The 22,354-nt window shown below is 33.3% G+C and overlaps 1 protein-coding gene across 2 annotated transcripts in view; it reads left to right on the plus strand.

Annotated features, from left to right (window-relative positions):
- STX7 (syntaxin 7) overlaps positions 1-14,553 on the plus strand; it is a 48,482-nt gene extending 33,929 nt beyond the window's left edge. Inside the window, exons 4-10 of one of the 2 annotated variants that reach the window (XM_003769441.4) lie at positions 4,957-5,050; positions 6,133-6,270; positions 7,377-7,429; positions 7,998-8,094; positions 10,035-10,107; positions 11,228-11,310; positions 13,248-14,553. In XM_003769441.4, the coding sequence (XP_003769489.1) occupies positions 4,957-5,050; positions 6,133-6,270; positions 7,377-7,429; positions 7,998-8,094; positions 10,035-10,107; positions 11,228-11,310; positions 13,248-13,346 (637 nt within the window). In that variant the 3' untranslated portion in view covers positions 13,347-14,553. The remainder of the gene's footprint in view (positions 1-4,956; positions 5,051-6,132; positions 6,271-7,376; positions 7,430-7,997; positions 8,095-10,034; positions 10,108-11,227; positions 11,311-13,247) is intronic. The other variant, XM_031964249.1, reaches the window with a different exon arrangement.
- Positions 14,554-22,354: the final 7,801 nt, after the last annotated feature.

Consider the following 22,354-nt stretch of genomic DNA (forward strand, 5'->3'; position numbering starts at 1 on the left):
AAATACAATGAATAAAATAATCTCTACCCATTAAGAACTTACATTCTAATGGAGGAGATAACAATTACATATGAGCACATAAAGAGTAAATTCCCTGTGCTCTACCTCAAAATCAGAAAATCAGTTTTCTACATACAATTAATTCTATTGAAAAACTAACATTGTCAGCAGTTCTCTTAGGATTACTCACATTGAACATGCATTCCAACTAATTAAAATATATATTCATTTTTATTGTCTAAAGCAATATTTATTTGGGGCTTTTTAAAAATCTACTCTCAAGTTTTAAGGTTCTGGCGTATTAGACAAGTAAAATATATGTAAGTGACAAGAAATATTTGATGGTATGTTTCTTAGAAGTTGTTTAAGCTATCTTTCATCTTTTTTTCCTGTTGGGCTTTCTTGGCATGATTAGGAAACACCAACAAAGCCTTAGCAAGTTGATTAACATTTTCATGTAGCAACTCATCAGTCACTTATCTTGTGTTTAGTAATGCATGTGACAATGAGTGGAAATCTTTCCCAAGAATTTTTACCCTGGAGCCTTGAAATTTAATCAAAAAGCTTTTAAACTAAAGGAAAAAAAAAAAAAAAAAAGAGGAAGGAGACTATTATAGGGAGAATTCCATTAGTAATTTCCAGAAGTTCATAGAAGTAAAACTCCAAGAAATTCAGTAAGTCCCATGAACTCATTTGTCTGTTTACAGATATATCTTGACAGGAAAAAAAAAAAAAGTAGATGAATTTGGGAAACAGATCACAAGCCCAACAGAGAGGAATGATAGATAGTGATGATGGACTTCAGTTACCAGTACATTAATTGGAGTTCTCATTACCAGTAACATACTAGCTAATAATTATTTAACTTTCCTTAATGATTCTATTATCCCTCAAAAAATAGAAAATTGCCTACTATGAGTAAATTTATTTTGGGTTTGATTCTCAACAAGGAAATTATTATTGGGGGTGATATTAATATATAGGCAAGGAAAAAAACCATTCTACTTTAGAATTTGTGCTAGAAAAAGAATATATATGCAGATGTAATATTAATAGATACAGTATAGTTATATTCACTCTAGATTTTGGGAAATCAGATTTCAAAAAGTAAAAATAAAGAAAAGGTAGGATTCCTGTGCTGAATTTTTGCCAGGGATATTAGTTGGGAAGAATGAGAAACTCTCAAGAATGAGATTCTGAAGACAAAGAAGAAGAAGAAGAAATAAAAAAAATAAATAAATCTAAAGAGATGGTGAAGATTCACTGAGAAATCTTCAATCATCTTAAGAAGGTTTTTGTTTGTTTGTTTGCTTGTTGTTTTTGCTGAGGCATTTGGGGTTAAGTGACTTGCCCAGGATCATACAGATAGGTGTTAAATGTCTTGAGATCAGATTTGAACTCAGATCCTCCTGACTTGAGGGCTGGTGCTCTATCTACTGCTCCACCTACCCGCTCCAATCTTAGGTAGTTTTTAAGGACCTATACAGAAGGTGGAAGCAATAGCAGTCATTGGAAGATGTTCACAAAAATTTGAATTGGTTCTATAATAATAATAGCAGGCTTAGTAAATTCAGAAATAAACTGTAGCTGGCAAGGAAACCTAAAGAATGAAAATACTTGTAAAATGCTTTTTTAGAGGCAGTTAGATGATGCAGTGGATAGATCATAAGCTGTAAAGTCAGGAGGACCTCAGTTCAAATATGGTCTCAGACTCTTAACACTTCTAGTTGTGTGACCCTGGGCAAGTCATTTAATCCCAACTGCCTTACCAGGAAAAAACAATGGTATTTTGGGGGAAATGAGAGTGAAAGACAAAGGGCCATTACCCAGGGTCAATGTGTCAATAACAAATGAGTAAGAGAAGGAAGAACTGGCCAACTCATTTGTTTCTTTTTCTATGGCTATACATTATTTGCTTATTGGCTCAATTCCTCAAAAAAATTGCAGAGTATATTAGTAAAGGAATGGTTAATGAGATTCTAAAGAAATGTTACATCTTTTTCAAGAACATGGTAGGCCAGACCAATCCTTTTTCTTTGACTATTGGAAGATCAGGGGGATATTATACCTAGTCTCCACTGAAGCATTTGATAATTATTTCATGAAATGGAGAGATGTGGAAAGACAGCTATACATTTAAGTAGACTTGGAATTAGTTGAATGGTGAGATTCAGAAAATAGTCATTTGTGGCTTAAATCATCTCACTGAATAATCTCTTTAAGTATTGCATTCTGAGCCTTAGCAGAATATGATCATAATCTCTTCTTGGCCCTGTGTTGTTAGTCATTATATAGATGGTGTGTTTATCTTATTTTCATATAGCACAAAACTAGAAAGGACAGCTACCACATTAGTAAAAAAAAAATCTGTATTCCCAAAAGACCTAGATAGGCTACAACCGAAAGGTCCAGTCTAATAAGACAAAAATCAAATTTTACCTGTTCAACATCTTAGTACAATCTCAAATACATAGGTATAATATAGGAAAAGTATGGTAGCATTAGTGAAAAAAGAATCTAAGGGATTTTAAGTATACTATAATCTCAATAATGTGACAGCAAAAAAAAAAAAAAAAAAAGTTAAAATACTCCATGTAAAAGATTTGTGTATGTGAGACATCTATACCCACTGTATACTGCCTTATTTCTCTCATAAGAAGAGGTGGTTATCTATTTTTAGGATAGCTCAGTCATTCCAACCTGCTATCTCACTAGCAGGTCTGATTTTCCAAAGAAAAATCATTTGAATTTTCTCAAGGCCCTAGGGATAAGCAACCTTGTTAAGGGAAAATACAATCCCTCAATTTCTTCAATTTAACCCTTAAATCTTTACTGATAAATTTCTTTTTACAAATATCAGATGATACAATAACATTCTTGGATTTAAACATAATTTTTTTTAACAATAAGCAAAGAAAATATTATAGATAATTATTAAAGCAGATACAGTAATAAGGGCATTATGATCTGCATATAATCCTACTTCACATTCTCCTATTATTACTTAGCTACCATGGAGAAGACTGGTCACACACGTATAGGACTTTGTTAGGGAAACATGTGAGGGAAGAAAACCCATGTGCTCAGCACAATTTACAACTCTGCACTACAGGCTTTAATGTCATTGGTCCATTCAGGAATACCTACACCATACAAAACAGCTTTTCTGTTTTGTCTGTTTTCAGTCTCTACCACTCTCCAATGAGGCAGATCTTGTAATCATCTCATTTAATTTAAAGAATGGGGCATTCTTTAATTGAAGAATAGAGATGAGAAAACTAAGGTTTTCTCTGTAGGTATTTAATATAGGTATTTTTAAAAAACTATCATGTGCAAGAGGGACAAATAGGTTGTACTTCTTTGCTCCATAATGCACAATTAAGTGATAAGAGGCTTGGAGAAAAAGTTCCATGTAAAGAAAAACTTACTAACAAAACTTTGTAAAGTTAGCTGTCTTGGAGATAATAGGTTCACTATCACTGGAGGTTTTTAAGCAAAATATATATAGCCACTTCTCAGAAACATGAAGCAACATGGTATAATGGATAGATAGTTAGACTTGAAGTCAGGAAGTTTTGTTGGCTGTTGGTGAGTTATTTCAGTTATGTCTAACTCTTTATAACCCTGTTGGGGTTTTCTTGGCAAAGATTCTGGATCAATTTGCCATTTCTCCATCCCATTTTGTAATGGGATGAAAAAACTAAGTCAAATAGATGGTTATCTAAATAACTTGCCCACCAGTATCTCAGTAAACCAGCCAGTAAGTATCTGTGGCTTGATCTGAACTCAAGTCTTCCTGACTCCGGGCTCTGCATTTTATCCACTGTGTCACCTAGTTGCCATTGAGTCCTTCTTTTGATACTATCTGAGGGACCATGAGTGAGTCATTTAAACTCTTTAAACCTCAGTTTCTTCATCTTCCTGTTTAATTAGGATAATATCTATAGTACTGCCTCCCTTAGATTCATTGAGACAATGCATATAAACTTTTTAGCAAACTTGATAATGCATATGTCGGTTCTCATCATTTGTTACCCCCAAATACTCAATTATAACCAACTGAAATACTTCCCTGACACCATAACAGCTGTTCAGATCATAACAGTTACTGGCATCCTTGAATATCATAACTTTGAATTTTCTAGTATCATCATGGTTTCTATTTGAGCCAGTCTTTGTACTCAAATAATTTAGTCTTTAGAAATGCAGAGAAAGTTATAATATTAAGTCCCTGAATTCCACAATATTTTCCATTGGAACAACAATCCAATTCAAAATAACTTAATCTTTAGAAATTGAGTAAACTTCCTGAATGTTTTCCTTCTGTCAAATGGAGCTAAGGGCCAGGTTTTAGATACTTTTGGCTAACTACAGGAAGACTACGAGGTAGTTGAAAAAAATTACTTACATGTGCATTTTTAACACCTCAATCTCCAGCTCCCTGTCCTCTTTTTCCAGAGTCTCATCTCCTTATAAGGTAATTTTGCTTTTATCAGTGTCTATATACAGATAATATTAATGTAATTTTTATTAGCAAACATTGCACAAATCAAATGAAAATTTTGACAATTTCTCTGAAAATCATGTAGGAAAAAGAAAACTGCACTATGAGTAATGAGATTTAGTCCAGAATTTGTTAGTAACAAGATACTTGTACTGAGGTAAGTCACTTGTCCTGTCTGCCTCTTAATTTATCTGTAAAATGACAAGAGCTGGTCTAGGAAAACTCTGAGGCCCCTACCACCTCTCATATTCTATGATTCTTAGGTTACTGGTTAGTTTTTATTTCCACCTTGTGATACTTAATAACCTTAACCAGCATGGCAACAGTATTTACTATACATAGACTTTGTAATATGTTTTTCTGCAATCTTTTGGGACCATCTTTAAATAATTGTTCTGTAGAAAACTATTAATTTGAGTTGGTTTAGGCTAATAATTTTGTTTTTTCACTAGGCAACAGAAGCAACAGTATACAAACCAACTTGCCAAAGAAACAGATAAGTACATAAAAGAGTTTGGATCTCTGCCCACAACCCCAAGTGAACAGGTATTGAACTTTTAGATATGTTGGTAATATATTTACAATAAAATTAATTATTAAAATGTGTTGTGATCTATTTTAATAGAATATTGACTACCATTTAAAAAAAAATATTATTGCAGGTTAATTCACAGTTGAAAAAAAAAATCTTATACCAAGCAGTGGCCCTGTTCCATAGGGTTTGTTTTTTCACTTGTTGCTTTTGTATAATGTGGAATTGGAAGGTGTCACCAAGATAAGTTTATTAAAAACTTGTCTTTAAGAAAAAGGTGCTTACTCTGTTTTGTAGTAATAAATTAACAATTAGCTTTTACATAGAAAATTTAAGTTTGCCATAGAGTTTTATGAGTTATCTCATTTGATCCTTAAAATCTGTGAGATAGGTACAATTATTATTCTCAGATTCCAGATGCAGGAACTGATACTTGAGAGGTTAAGTCATTTGCTTATGTTAGTAATGTTAGTAAGTATCTGAGGCAAAATTTGAACTCAGATGGAAAGGGAAAGGAATAAGCATTTATAGAGTGCCTACTGTGTACCACATACTGTGCTAAGTGTTATATAAACATTATCTCATTGGACTTTCACAAAAACTTTGCTGTTATTAACCCTGTTTTACAGTTGAGAAAACTCAGATAAACAGAGAAATGACTAATGCAAGGTCACACAGCTAGAGTGTCTGAGGCCAGATTTGAACTTAGGTCTTCCTGATTTCAGAGTCAGCACTATATCCACTGTTACACCTAGCTGCATAGTAGGCAATGGGTAAAAAAATCCAACAATGTGGAAATGAATAGTACATGAAGGTGCTAGTAAAAGCCATTCATTCATTTCTTCATTTAATAGTTACTAAATCATACAAAGAATGTGCTAGGTGCTAGAGACCTTTCAAAGCCAAATGATGACCTCATGCTCTTGAGGATCGCTTTGTTTTTTGCCAATGGAAAGTTGTTTCATTAGGTGACTAACTATAAGCATGGAAATAGTAAAAAAAAATAAAACAAAACTTGGCAAAAATTTTAGCACAGCTGGACTGAAGAGTAGACTGGACAACTTAATTCTAGTAAACCTATTTCTCTTTTCTGTAGCGTCAAAGGAAAATACAGAAAGATCGCCTAGTTGCTGAATTCACAGCTTCACTAACAAATTTCCAGAAGGTCCAAAGACAAGCTGCTGAAAAAGAGAAAGATTTTGTTGCCAGAGTAAGAGCCAGTTCCAGGGTTTCTGTAAGTATCTAAAAATTCATGAGTAGAATAAAAATATTATGAGCCTTTCTGAGGATTGCTTAGTGTGTATATCCATCTTTATCATTCTATGGTAACAAAAAATTTATCTGTTGAGAAAATATTTATTGAGCATCTACCATGTGCAGAGTGAAGATTTTAGTGAATTTATTCTTAATCAAGTTCTCAAATTCAGAAGTATGTGGACTAAGTACATCCTGAAAGTTAAAGCCTTTCATCTTCCTTTATTTTTTTCTTCTTCCCTGACTAATTACAGAACCAAGGGAATAAAATGTATTTTATATGTATTATGTTTGTCTGTTCCTTTGTCAGTACATTTCAGAATTTTTCAAATAACTTGTCCTTCATAGAGCACAACTTGCTTGGAGATGATTCAGCCCAAAACTTGAATTTCACAGTGAAGATTTTTCTGCATGAAACTAATGATGCTAACATTTGTTTCTCCAGGTTGCATGATGATGATGATGATGATGATGATGATAATGATAATGATTTTTTTTTTTGCTGAGGCAGTTACGTTTAAATGACTTACCTAAGGTCACACAGCTAGGAAGTCTTAAGTGTCTGAGACCAGATTTGAACTCAGGTCTTCCTGACTTCAGGGCTGATGCTCTATCCACTGCACTACCTAGCTGCCCTTTTGCTTGATGATTATTATGAAAAGTTTTCGAGTAAATTGAGTAAAGATATTACCTAGATTCAAATAAAATTAATATAATCATGAAGACTCCTTTTGATAGATTGGTAATCCAAAATAAAAAGCTCAAAACATTTCAGAGTTAATCTGATTTTAAGTTGTTCTAGAAAAAGAAAAGAAGTGATAGTACCAGTGGTGATAATGGTTTCATAGAAGTACTCATGTTTAACAAATTAATATTTATCACTTGTTCTACATAGCATATGTTGTGAATTACATTGCTGAGTTAAAATTTTTGTGTTTCTTTTTATAGAATAGCAATTTTTAAAAAAATGTTGGTTTGTAACATATACTTTCAATTTATAATAACTTTCATAAGAACTATAACTTTTTCTTCCCTCTTCCTTTTTTTTTCTCTTCTGTCATTCCATCTTATCATTAAATCACACAGGGTGGTTTTCCTGAAGATAGTTCTAAAGAGAGAAATCTTGTATCTTGGGAAAGGTAAGTGATTATGCCATTATGCTAATTAAAAAATATGTTCAAATTTGTAACTATTGTATTGAAATGATCCAAAATTAAAACTTTGAATATCATGTCTTACAAAAATGATAATAACTTGAAGAGAAGTATCAAGCTTTCATTCCTTAAAGAAAAATTTTCAGAAACTATTATCAGTTTTAAAAACTTGGATGAAAACATTTTGGTTTAGTGAAAATTCATAAGGCCTAAATAATTGTTGACAAACTGATAACTGACCTTGTTTCATTAAATATAAATAATAAATAAATAAATAAATAAATCAACAGTAAATTAAATCATAAAGAAATATACCATTTTCAGATATATTTTTTAGAATCACAAAAATGAGACTTAAGATCAACGTGGATTGAAATAGCTTAATGTGTCATCTTTGGAGAAACAGATTAATTTGGCCTGTTTAATGTTTACATTATGTTAACAAAACTTTTACATAAAGAATTCTAAACTAATAAATTTTCATACATAAAATATGAATCAAATTAGTTTTTTTCCCCCTAAATTCACTTGTCTTTCTTCTTTCTTTCTTTAGTCAAACCCAACCTCAAGCTCAGCTGCAGGATGAAGACATTACAGAAGATGATCTCCACCTTATTCAAGAGAGAGAATCCTCTATTAGACAACTTGAAGTAAGCTGTGCTTCCCTCTTCATCTACAACTGCCAAATCTACTTGCAGTAAGGCCTTCTCAGGGCTGTTTTATTGCCTTAAAAATGAGCAGTGAGTTAAGAAAGGAAGGGATGCAAAATGGTGTCAGGGAAAAAACATAAGTAAGTCACCTTTAAAGTATAGGCATTAAAATAATTCCTTTTTGAAGAAATGGACTGTTTTTCTTTGAAAGCAAGCACGACTTAGACAAAAGATGCAAGGCCTTAGGGTATTTATGGAAAAAAATGCAAGAGTCATGTTATTGGATATTTTTCAGTCAGCTGAGCACAGTAATCCCTAGTGATTTAAAGCCACAAGAAAATAATTGTACAAATGAAAAATCTGTGACTCCTAGGTAGTTTATACTATCTACATTGGGTTGCTACTGTATAATTCTTCTGATGCTTCATATACATATACATATATATGCTTGTATCTTTACAAGTGCTACAAATTATTCAGCACAATGTTGTCTTATATATGTATATAACTTAACTAAGGTACAAAGAAATATAAAAATTTCCAAGTGGCCCCTGTTGGAATCTATTTTTCTTCTACTAGTTATTATTTCCAAACATTCTTTTAAAGCACCTACTATATTAAAAAACAAAACAAAACAGTATTGTATGTATTGGGGAGGCACAAATGGAAAAATTAGGTAGCTTTGATTCTCAAAAAGCTTATTATCTAATGGTGAGGAGTTTGGGTGTGGGATGAAAAATAGGACATTTATGTAAATAAATATGGTACAGAGTAGAATGTTATAGAGATTAAAAAGAATTCCAGAGAATGCTAGGAGAATTTTGAAGAGGGAGAAGCTGATAGGGAGAAACCTTAGAAGAAACTTCATGAGGAAACTTGTATCTGAGTCAGATCTTTAAGGAATAGAGAATGTGTGTGCTTAGGTGAATTTAAAAAAAAAAAAAATCTATAGATTTAAAACATTCTTTTTTGAAAACCTTTTAACAGTTGTAAAGAGTAGATTATCTGAGGGGCATTTTATAACTGTGATGATTAATAAGATCAGAAGACATTTTGGTGTCTTAATTTTATTAATAATAAAAACTAAGGTACTTTGGAAGATATCACATAGAGGATAGGATAGTAGAAAGAGCACTGGACTTTGAATCAAAAAACACAACCTCAAATCTCATCTCTGCTACTTTCTATGTGAATTTGAGCAAACTATTTGTCTTCGGCATCTTTATTTTTTCTTTGTGAAATACAGAGGGGAATTAGATGATCTCTAAGATTCCTCAAAGATTCAAAATACATTGTAAACCTTGTTATACTATATAAATCTGAATTATTAGGATCTTTGTTATTACAATAATCCTATAATGAACTTTTATGTTCTAAATGTACTAATTATCTTAAAATCACTTAATTTAAAATAATTACAGGTAATATTGCCTTAGTCTTAATTCATAATAGAGGCATCTAGCATAAGCTAATAATCAGTAAGATTTGAATTCATATTTTACTATTGATACTAATTTTGTGATTCTAGGTGAATCATTCAGTCTCTATATATCTAGGATTTACCTGATTCATAGATAAGGAGTAATCTTTGTTCTTAGAGGGAGTTCCCACATAGACCATAACCTCAGTTGTTTGTTTTTTCATCTCCAACAACGATGACAACAAAGCACTTATTAAGCCCCACCAGAGGCTTAACATTGGAGACACAAAGAAAAGCAAAGATTTTGCCTTCAAGGAACACAATCTAATGGAATTTTTCAGTTAATCAGTACAGTAGTTTTCTGGAATTATCTATGTGATTGCAGGTTTTGGATATATGCTGATACAAAAAAAAAAAAATGTGTTTTTGTGTGTATTTTGTGGGATAAGGTAATAGGAATGGGGTGGTGTGAGATCTTAGTTTCTGTTGTTAACCAATTACTCTATCCTTTCCTCATCAGGCTGATATTATGGATATAAATGAAATATTTAAGGATTTAGGAATGATGATTCATGAACAAGGAGATGTGATAGGTAAGCACATGCAATTTAGATGTGTCAACATAAGGTTGATTTCACAAATGGTTTGACTTTTTTCCTTCTTCTTTGGCTTCCTTGGGGGAATATATCAATTCCATTCTTGAATCTCACAGTACTTTATGTTTATTGTTCTGTTTAGTTCCACCACTTATCTTGTATTGGGACTGACTTTGTTTAGGCTTGTATTTGTTGGAGATATTAGTAATTATTCCTAGCAGAGTGAATGGCATCAGTCATGAGATGCAGTGAGAGAGCTTTTTGCTACTGCTGCTTCTAAGAGAGCACAATTTTAACTGACTTTAAGTAGCTTGGAGTCAGGTCTTTTGAAGAGCATAGCTTGCTTGCTGTGCCTTAGCTCTGAAAAATAGGGTATCTCCCAATATATACATGCATACATACATGCACATATATACATTGTGTGTGATGAAAGAGAGCAAATTAAATAAAATATAATCCTTTGAATACCGGAATTTGTCATCTGAAATAGGCTACATTTAATAGATAGGCATTTAGTTCTTTAAAAGATAACACTTTGCAAATCTTAAAGAGTAACATAATTGCTAGCTGTTAATGATTATTATTAAAAACCAGAGAATATTACATATTTTATTGTTTGGTACAATTAAACATTTCCATTTGATGTCCATATTTTGTCCTGAATGAGGTATTATTCTTGGAAGGAATCTATTATTTTATTTCTACTCAGTAAAGACTTCAGTGATGGAAAAGAGATGGGAATAAATAGTTGCAGGTAGTGATGAGCCCTGATATTAATTACCACATTTAATATTCTATTTTGAAGGAGTTATTGAAGATTGAGAATGAAGACTTTATTACAAATCTGAATGATCATATATTTTTTAAATTTTCTATTCAGTTTATTCAGTATTTGTGTTAAGGTATGTCAGTGACAACAATAAGGATTAGATTTTGAAAACCAGATATCCAGATTACCTCAAATTTAGGTCAGCTTTCAGTAAAGCTGCTGCTTTTGAAAATCAGAGATCTCTGTGAACTTGGTTGAGTAAAGAGGAATGCTTGGGGCCACTCCAGCATTGGAAAACAAACATTTGGAGAGCATAACAAATTTATACATGTCTGTGTTTTTCTAAAGACAGCATAGAAGCCAATGTAGAAAATGCCGAGGTACATATCCAGCAGGCAAACCAGCAGCTATCAAGAGCTGCGGATTATCAGGTAATAATGCAAATTTACCTATCTCTGTTACAGTAACCAATATTAATCTTTCTAATTATATATTTATTTCTTTTAAAAAAAATTTAAACTTGAAGTAGGGGATTTGGAGATTTAGAATTTAATAAAATAGAAAAACGCCTGTAAAAAGAACTGGTCATGCTGCTAACTATAAATATACTTATTAACAGTAGTTGGTTGGAAGACAAAGCTCATATATATATGAGGGTAGCTTATTTAATTCTAGCAAATACAGGTGATACTCCAAAACTCATTGTTAATAAATCATTTTTATTTCTCTTTTTTTTCCCTCTTCCCTTTCTCTCTTCTTTTTTTCTACTCTTTTTCTCTCCTTTCTTTTTTTTCCCTATCCCCTTAGGTCTAATATTAATACTCACAGCATTGTTTAATAACCTGAAGGACTAAAGGGATTGTTACTTTCTTTCTTAGAATGATTCCTCTAGCTATCCAGAGATCACCCTGGCAGACAGATAAATGGATAAATTCTGTGGTACCCAACCAAGTATTACTAGTTTGGTCATTGAATGGTGAACTTTTTACTAGTTAATTTTTTTAGTGCCCTCCCCCTTTCAAAAAAAAAAAGTCACCACTACATTGATTCTAGAATCCTTTGCAGTGTCCAAAGGCAGAAGAGCACATCAGTGAATCATTGCAATGTAGGGGCTTGAATTCTGGTCCATACATATACAGAGAACTATGTTGTAACCTGATAGATTTGATCCTAAACTGTCCTAAAAAGTACCTGGAAAGAAAGCCATATTTATTTTATTGGAGGTTTTCTCACTTAAGGTTTTGAATCTGATGCAATGTTTCATTCAAAGCCCTGATGTTCAAGCTAACAGTTCTTTTATTTAAAAATATATATATATTCTAAAATCCTGAAGTGAAAACAATTCTCTAAGTGGTTAAAAGCAATTCAGGAAGATAAAAAACATTTTAAGATTTGGGAGAGAAGAGGGAGAAAGAAGGCTTTTCATCTTTTTCCATTAGAGCCCAGATTTTAAACCTATTCTGCTATGAAAGTTTACTCTCAGGTGATTTGGAAATTGTTATAAATCCTCATTACAATAATAGCCAAGGATTTTCCCTAATGAAGGAAAATCTTCACAACTCTAATCAATGCAATGAGCAAGCATGGCTTCACTTCAAATGATGAGAAATGAACCATTTCTCCTATCTTTTGGCAAAGATGCAATAGGCTAGGAATACAGAACAAGACATACATTTTTAGACAAGGCTAATGAAATGTGTTTGCCTACTTATGCTTGTTACAAGAGACTTCTATTTAGGAGCAGGAGGTGAAATAGTAGGAAGTGACAGAGTTGCAAAAAAAAAAAAGATATCAATAAAATGCAAAAAAAAAAATTCACAGAAGAAAAAGTTAAGATTAAAAATAGGTTAATTTTATTATTGCCTTGTGAAGATTTTCAAAGTTGCTTTCTTTTACATATCTAATCTTTACCACCGATCAACTTTTCTGTTTGTGAGCCAGTATCAACTATTTTTGATGGTTATTTCATTTAAATATAGTCTGAAATCTGATCTCATTAGGTCCACTTTCCATTCAAATATTTCCTAATTTTTTTTTTATTTAAATCTATTCAATCTCTGCCTACAAGTTCGTTAAATTTGAAGAAACTGTTGCAATTAAGAACTAGAAACTTGATTTATAATTTTGATTGAAGCATAATTTCTGTTTTGGTGGAATGAGAATAATATAGAAATTGAACAGAGTTGTTCAAAATATTTGAAGAAGTAAATACCAAAATTAAGGTATCTTTTCTTCAAATAAAATAGGCTCAACACCTGAGGCTTATTTTTCTGTTAGTTGCAATATAAGGAATATATGCTAAGTTTACAAAGATAAGCCACGAGATGACTGTTTTCATCTTGTGTTTTTGTTTATTTTCTCCCTGCAGCGCAAGTCCCGAAAAACTCTGTGCATCATCCTTTTTATTGTTGTCATTGGATTGGTGATTCTTGGACTCATCCTTTGGGGATCTCTCAAAAAAAGTTAAAAGGAGAACAGTTGTACTATATCATCTAAATTATGTAGGAAAATTCCTCTAATTGTAGTTTTTATCATTGTATAGTTATTGAGTAGATGAACACTTTGTCATTTTTATTTGAGGGAACATTTCCTTTGGTTTCAATACAATATTTTCTAATATTGAAATGTTTTCTAAATTTTTCTGCCATTGTCATATTCTTAAATTTAGCAGTTAACTGAATTTTTGTCCATATTTAAATTTACTGTTGGCTCGTTATTTAAGTTGTTGACAGTTAACTTAGTTTTTGTTATTACAAACTCTTGTATCATGTGTGCATCTGTATTGCTGTACATGCTTGTACCTGATTTTATCTTGGCCCAAGGAAAATACCTGGTTTTGATTTTAGTTTGGGCTAATGGAGGAAATATTGTCAAACAACTTTTAAAACTTGATTAACAGATCTCTGCATTGCTTAGGTCAAGATATAAAATGCTAACACACTCTTTCTTGGATGATTAATTCTTTTGATAACTGTATTAACCCAGAAAAAAATATATGGACACATTTTTAATTTGTCTCAAAGGTATGATGTGTATTTATTAAGCATTTGCTGTAGTGTACCTGGTAAATACCTCTACTGTGAAGAGTGGTGGTGATTACTTAGGCTGTATTTAACTCTTAACTCTGTTTGGAGAAGTATAATTTTTGTAAATGTTTACTGTGTATTGAAGAAAAAAAAATTATGAAAATGCTGTAGCTAATAATTTTTGGATTCCAGAGAGCTCAACTTTCTTTATAACTGACTACACTGAAAACAGCGACCCAAGTTTTTTTGATGGGTTTTTATTTACCTTTCCTCATATCTGACTGGGGATTGATTATTCATGATCAAAATTGTCATCATTGACTAACACAATGGCTAGTTTTCCCAGGTTTGTTTTGCTTTTTCTCATTTGTGCCATTTTTCACCAGACTTCATTAGAATGGGGATTGAGTGTTTTGCCAATGAACCCAATAGCCTTTTTGATCAATCTTGTTTTAGTGCAATTATCTGAAATATTGTAAAGTGGATTCTTTCTATTCTGATTCTGTGTTTTATAATGTTCTTGTACAGCAGTTTAACAGTGAATGCACTGTTTACATGGCAAGCTATGAGACTTTAATTGGAAACAAAATTAATTTAGTGAAATATAACTATGCAGCCAAAATAAAAATAATTTACATTGTCTTGGAATCAGTTTCTTGATTCTTTTTCTCTTTAAAAGTAACATTGCTGGGTATTAGGATTCTTACAAGGTGCTAAGTCGGTTATCTAATTTAGCATGGTACTTAATAGTTCTCTAGTTCACTAATGTACTTAGTATTTATTAGAGTTCTACAAGATTCACATCTTTAAGAGAGCATATGTAAGCTAGGAGCCTCAACCAGGATTCAGTCTGGGACATTCAGAAGTCAGAGAGCAGAAGCCCGCTCTCGGAGGCGGAGACAGATTCATTCCATTTTCCACCTTTGTGCTGGCTGGAGGCTGAAGCTGGCAGAGACAAAAAAATAAATAACAGGATTAATTTACTTAAAAATCTTTTGCTTTTGTTTTTTTTTGTTGTTGTTGTTGTTGTTTTTTTACTAAGGACATAGTAAAACTCTTTGACTATTTTGAATTAAGAGTAAAGCATTTAATAACTAGGAAGATAATTTATAGAGCTTTTAGAAATATACTTTTTTCTAATAAATAAAAAAACAATCACCAAATGTTGTTAAATAGGTTCCACTGTACATACTTTAATAATAAGGCTAATTTGTTCCCAGAAATGAATTCTATACAAATCTTTTCCAGCCTTATTTTGGAAAATTCCCTCCTTTTCCACACTCTGTATCACTCAAACTGGACTCTGTGTCCTTCTCCAGTCTCCTCCTGCTTTCTTTCAGTCCCAGATATACATGCAAATTCTCTCCCATGCTTGGAACTTTCCACACATATTGAAATGACTTTCTCACAATAGGGATACCTATACACATATGTGTTTGTATCTGTATATATGTATATATAATATGTCCCTACTCTGATCCCTTTGTAGTCAAAGACTCTTTTTTTAATCTTTGTATTCCCAGTGCTTAGCACAGATAGGCATTTAATATTTTTCCCTAGAATCAAATGAATACTGCTAAAAGCATTTTAAGATAATTTTTACAGTAAATATTTTTATATTCTTGAGTTTATCACTTATCTGAAAGTGCTCAAAGGTATTAGTGATCTAGGGGCACCTGCGTGAAGCAATGTACCTGCCCTAGAATCAGTCAGGAGGACTTGAGTTCAAACCCAGCCTCTTACACTTTACATTTAGCTATGTGACTCTAACAACTCAATTAACCCTGATTAGTCTTTCCTAGTTACCAGTGGTCATCTGGTTGCCAAAACCAACAGCTTTTTTCCTCAATTCTCAATCCTTCACAAACTCTTAGCCACATTTTACTCTAGTGACTACTCTTTCATTATTGTACATTATTCCCTCTCATGCAGAGTTATGTTCACTAGGGATTGACTATTAGGAGCTAAAAAAAAAAAGCATAATTATCACTTTTTTTTTTTTTTTACATTTTTAAAAGTTCTAAACCTAATAATGTAATTAGCATATCAAATTTTTAAAAGTCATTAAAATCATAAACTCCAGATTATTTGAATTATATTTACAGTATTTTAATTTTACAAAAATGAGTATTTTACTCTCTTTGCATCTGGGTGCAGATCCTCTTCATAGTTCCCTTTTCTGCAGCATTAAAATTATATATACCTTTTCCCTTTCTATTTTTGGTGTTGCTCCTGGGCAAGTAAACATAAGGAAAAGTTGCTCCCAAGACTTGATACCTAGTCATGTTCTAGTCATGGATAGGACCTCTTGGAAGAGTAGCCATCGCATGACATAGAAGAAAGTCTTACATCAGAATCAGAGGATCATAGGATCAAAAATTTAGAGCTGGAAGGAATCTTTGACTACAATCTAGTCCAATCCCCTTATAGATAAAGAAATTGAGAGCAGAAATGTCACACAGGAAGTAGGATTCCAACTCGATTACACCTTGAATATTTGAGTTCAAAGTTCTCTGAGTACTTTTGTGTAAATCCCTACTGTGTAAATATCAGGTGATCTTCAGAAAGCCTTTCAACCTTTCTGGGGCTGAAGTTTTCTCAAGGAGTGAAATGAGAAAGCAAGGCTAGTGATCTTCTTCTGTTTCTGAATCCTACAATCCACCCATTTGATCACAGTCACCAACATAGAATTCCACAAAGTTTGCAGAGCACATGCATTTGAAACCTACAACAACTCTACAAAGTTATTATCATCATTTTATGAATTAGAAAATTCAGGAAAGTTAAGTGACTTTCTCCCATTTTCATAGCTTTTAAGTGTTAGAAGCAGGATTTGAATACATGAAAATGTGGATATCCTAAAACATGAATGTCTTGATCCTCAACCTTTCCACTTGACTACTTAAATGGTCTTGTGTTCTATAATTCTATATATCACTCTTCATTGTCAGTTTTCTAGGTCTAATTAAGATGATGGTGTTTTTAATATCATCTTCCCATACTTTGTAATTATAGTATCCTGGTGGTATTGACAGGGGAACCCTGTCACTGAACCCTGAACCCTGAAACTATCTCTGACTTCGGGTGGAACACGAGAAACTCTTTGAACCCTTGGAGAAGCTCTTCCCTGAGAAAGACCCACCCTAGGGAATCAAGATAAGTAGTTTCATTCTCTTATCCTAGAAGAGACTGCCATACCCCCATTGATAAAACTACTGATTACACCCTTTATTGAGTTGAAGATTAGTCCAGGCACACTCATTCCACTGAAAATCTTCTATTCAGTTGGAAGATTTGGGTCTGATTTCAACTCAGCCCCCAGCTCCCAGTCAAGATAATTTGCTAGCTCAAATCTTTGCAGAAGCCCAAAGTAGGAACATGCCATGCCAAGGAACCTCTCTCTCTCCTTGGCATAGCTGCCTTTGAGGACCCTCTGTCCGCTGAGAAGGCATTCTCTTTTCATCCTTGACCTCTCTTTATCTTTCTCACCTGTTTCCCTAACAGGATTACACCCTTCTTTACCTCTCTGTCAGGATTTCTCAGCTAGCTACTTTATCTCTCTCTGTCAGGACCTTGCCACAAAGGAAGTCAGTCTTCCTAGCAAAGGCTGAATTCTCAGTGCCAATAAACTTCTTTTTGTCAGTCTAACTTTTGGGGTTCATAAATTCTTTTACTGCACCTATTTACTGCACCACAATTCTGCCCTGCGCCCAACCTCAACAGTATCTTAGCTATGTGGCCAAAACTAAGGTATGTTCTTTACTTTGAGATCCAAATTTAAACTCAATTTTCCACTTAAGACAAACATTTATGCTTTGAGTTTAGGGCAGTCCTGAAGAGAAGAAGGTTTTGGGGAACTTGATAGCAGTCTTCAAGTATTTAAAGGCTGTTACCTAGAAGAAGGATTAGGCTTGTTTTTCTCAGGCACTGAGAGCAGAAGTAAGAAGTAAGAAGTGTGAAAGTTACAAAAAAGCAAATGTACACTTAAAGCCAGGAAAACCTTCCTCATCATTAGAGTGATACAAAAGTAGAATGAGGAGTCTTTGAAGGAAATGGGTCCTCCTCTCCTTTAAAATCTTTAAAACAAAGGCCAAAATGATTACTTTGGGAAAATTTTGTAGAAGTGATTATGTTCAAATATGCATTAGTTTAGGTCCATTCCAAATCTGAGTTTTTGTAATTCTGTTTATCAAAAGCCCTTTCTGAGATAAATCCCTGCCCTTCAAAGCACTGAGACCAGAGGGTTGTTTGGATGAAAAATTCTTTCCTTTATATGCTTAATTTCTAGGATAAGTGTTAATTTTCTGCATTTGTTGTTGTACAGTTCATTTTCCATCATGTTTGATTTTTCATGACTCCATTTCCTTGGCAAAGACAGTAAAATAGTTTGTCATTTCTTTCTCCAGTTCATTTTACAGATGAGGAACCTGAAGTAGATGGGATGAAGTGAGTTGCCCAGGGTCACATAGCTCAATGCTTTAATTCCCCGCATATAACAAATCAAAATGTAGATATTACTTTTTTTTAACCAACTTTCCTAAAATGATAATTTGCATGTAAAGTTTGAGTCCTACTGACTGCAGTAACAGACCCCCACTAGGATCTTAAATGGGACCATATTTTCATCTGAAGCAAAAACAGTTGAGGAAGTGGTACATGAAGAACAATCTGAATAATGATAGTGTTCCTTCAAGGAAATGGGTGGTGGTGGGGTGTTCAGCCCCTGCTACCTTAGGGAAAATGAAATAGTAAGGAGGAATTCTTGAGAGAAGTACCTTGGTGATGGAATTCTAGGATGGGAGAATAGTGTGCTAGAAAATTGTGAGGAAAGGAATGGGGATATAAGGGTGGTAGTTTCTTCCCTATAGTAACTGGAAGGAAGAAACATTCTCTTAGATTTTGGAGCTTATGGAAAAAGGGCCATTTGCCCTATATTAGTTATAATTTTGTTTTGAGATAGTAGCCAGAATTTAGGTTTAGAGGGTTGTGGTTGTTAGAGCCCGATTTTACTGAAAGCTTTCACAGTTATAGGTACAGTATTAGGGACCAGGAATAACATTGTTACATTGAATTTTGAAAAATATGCACAAAAATATACAAGCATAGCAATTGGAATAAGTTATTAGCAAAATATGCCTAAAGTTATTTTAACTTACTTTGGTTAACATTTTAAAGTGGATAGATATATTTTCATTTTGTCTAAACAAGATGAAATGAAATAAATATTTATGATAGCCAATAGCAATTTAATTTTGCTCAATTAAACATTGTATCAATTGACCCTTTTCAATGCAAAACATATAATATTGACTCTTTTTGGTTGCATTGGAATACCTCAGTTTCCCTGAATTGTAATACCTCAGTTGAGGTGTGAAAAATGAGGATTGAGAGATTCCCCTGATCAATGTTGCAGATTCTTTGTGAAAGAATTTGCAAATGGTGAAGTTTGTGGCAAAAGTAGGTTTATTACACTAAGAAAACAGCTTTCTTAACGGGCAAAATCCTGTTAGGTTTATTTGCAAAGGTCTGGGCACACAGCATTTGATTTTATTGTTTTTTTTTTTTTTGTTTTTTGTTTTTTTGTTTTTTTGCTTACCCCAGCTAGGGAGCAATTTGAGGGACTAATTTTCAATCCAATAGAGGGTAGTGATTAGGCCCCAGGCTAATATCTGCAATTGAATCTTAGGAAAAGATTACTTTATCTGGAAGTAGGAGAAAGCTGGGAGGAGTTTTGATTCAGAGCCTTTCCAACCCTTCCTCCCCCAAAGATCCAGGAAGACAGTTTACATCACCAGCATTAGTTTCCTTGGATTATATCTCAGTTTCCCTGAATTAGTATGCTATGTCCTCCATTCCTGACCATGAAGACTGTGATAATTAGGACTTGTGGAGCTCTGGCCACTCAGCATTCTAAAGAGTCTTAAAACTCCAGATGGTTTATCTCAAATACCTAGATAGCACCCTCCATCTTTCCTGGCCCAGACTTGTTGACTGCTGCTTGACCACTTTCTTCACTTCCAACTTCTCAGAATTTATGGTCTTTCCTGACATTATGACTTACTAAATGTCCCCCCCCCGACCCCCCCTCCGCCTTTGTTTTCCTGAAAGTTGGAGCCCTATAAAAGTCTCTGAAATTAATTGCTAGATGCTGGATGCTTTGAGACAAGAGTCCCATCCAGCCAAGTAGTTAAAGCTCTCCACTAATAAAATATTAAAAACCTCCAATCTCTGTTTTGCCTCAGTTTCTCCAGCATTACAACACCTTTGAAAGAAATGACATTCTTTTCACACTTTGCAGATGTAATACCAATTACAAGCAACTACTATCTATAGTAATAATCTTTCCACAACATTTTAATAGTACCAAAAAAAAAAAACAAAAAACAAAAACAAAAAACCACCACCCATATGAGAATTGAATAACTAACATGCTGTGCTTTCTTTTAAGAAAAGAAAAATCAGGCACCAATGCTCCTGGCAAACTCTTAAAAGGTTGGTCAATTAATTGGTGAGAGTTGGCTTCTTGTTGGTTTTGTGTAGGATAAGCATTTTTTGTGTCAGAGTGGTGGAAAGTAAACACAATTTCCTGTGCACTCTGTGTGTAAAGAAAACCTTGATTTGCTTTAGAAGGAGAGCTTTTAGTACTAAACTGGATTTTTAAGTAAATGTTAAAGGGTAGCAACCCTAAGAACAAATTATTAAAAGTTGACAGTAAAAATTGTTAAATATTATTTGAAACATGTCAGAAAAATTATTTTTTAATAGCTTTTTATTTACAAATATATACATAGGTAATTTTTCAGCATTGACAGTTGCAAATCCTTTTGTTCTGACTTTTCCCCTCTTTTCCCCCACCCCTTCCCACAGATGGCAGGTTGACCAATACATATTAAATATGTTAAAGTATAAGTTAAATACTACATTATATATATATATATATATATATATATATATATATATATACACACACACACACACACACACACACGTCCAAACAGTTATTTTGCTGTACAAAAAGAGTCAGACTTTGAAATATTTGAAATTAGCCTGTGAAGGAAATCAAAAATGCAGGCAGACAAAAATAGAGGGACTGGGAATTCTATGTAGTGATTCATAGTCATCTCCCAGAGTTCTTTCCCTGGGTGTAGCTTGTTCAGTTCATTACTGCTCTATTGGAATTGATTTGGTTCATCTCATTGAAGTGGACCACGTCCATCAGAATTGATCATCATATATTATTGTTATTGGAGTAAATAATGATCTGGTCCTGCTCATTTCACTCAGCATCAGTTGATCTAAGTTTCTCCAGGACTTTCTGAAATCATCCTGCTGGTCATTTCTTACAGAACAATAATATTCCATAACATTCATATACCACAATTTATTCAGCAATTCTCCAATTGATGGACATCCACTCAATTTCCAGTTTCTGACCACTACAAAGAGGGCTGCCACAAACATTCTTGCACATACAGGTCCCTTTCCCTTTTTTAAAACCTCTTTGGGATATAAGCACAGTAGTAACACTGCTGGGTCAAAGGGTATGCACAGTTTGATAGCTTTTTGAGCATAGTTCCAAATTGCTCTCCAAAATGGCTGCATGTATTCACAATTCCACCAACAATGTATCAGTGTCCCAGTTTTTGCACATCCTCTCCAACATTACACATTATCTTTCTCTGTCATTCTAGCCAATCTGACAGGTATGTAGTGGTATCTCAGAGTTATCTTAATTTGCATTTCTCTGATTAATAATGACAGGGAGCATCTTTTCATATGGCTAGAAATAGTTTCAATTTCTTCATCTGAGAATTGGCTGTTCATATCCTTTGACCATTTATCAATTGGAGAATAGCTTGATTTCTTATAAATTAGTCAATTCTCTATATTTTGGAAATGAGGCCTTTATCAGAACCTTTGACTGTAAAAATGTTTTCCAGGTTTATTGTTTCCCTTCTAATCTTTGCATTAATTTTGTTTGTACAAGACATTTTCCATTTGATATAATCAAATGCTTCTATTTTGTGATCAATAATGATCTCTAGTTCTTCTTTGGTCATAAATTCCTTCCTCTTCCACAGGTCTGAGAGGTAAACTATCCTCTGCTCTTCCAATTCATTTTTAATCTCATCCTTTATGCCTAGGTCATGAACCCATTTTGACCTTATCTTGGTGTACGGTGTTAAGTGTGGGTCAATGCCTAGTTTCTGCCATACTAATTTCCAATTTTCCCAGCAGTTTTTGTCAAATAGTGAGTTCTTATCCCAAAAGCTGGGGTCTTTGGGTTTGTCAAACACTAGATTATTAAAGTTCTTGGCTATTTTGTCCTTTGAACCTAACTTATTCCATTGATCAACTAGTCTATTTCTTAGCCAATACCAAATGGTTTTGGTAACTGCTGCTTTATCACATAATTTTAGATCTGGTACAGCTAGGCCACTTTCATTTG

Source organism: Sarcophilus harrisii, chromosome 4, assembly GCF_902635505.1.
Source record: "Sarcophilus harrisii chromosome 4, mSarHar1.11, whole genome shotgun sequence".
In the NCBI taxonomy this organism is placed as follows: Eukaryota; Metazoa; Chordata; class Mammalia; order Dasyuromorphia; family Dasyuridae; genus Sarcophilus; species Sarcophilus harrisii.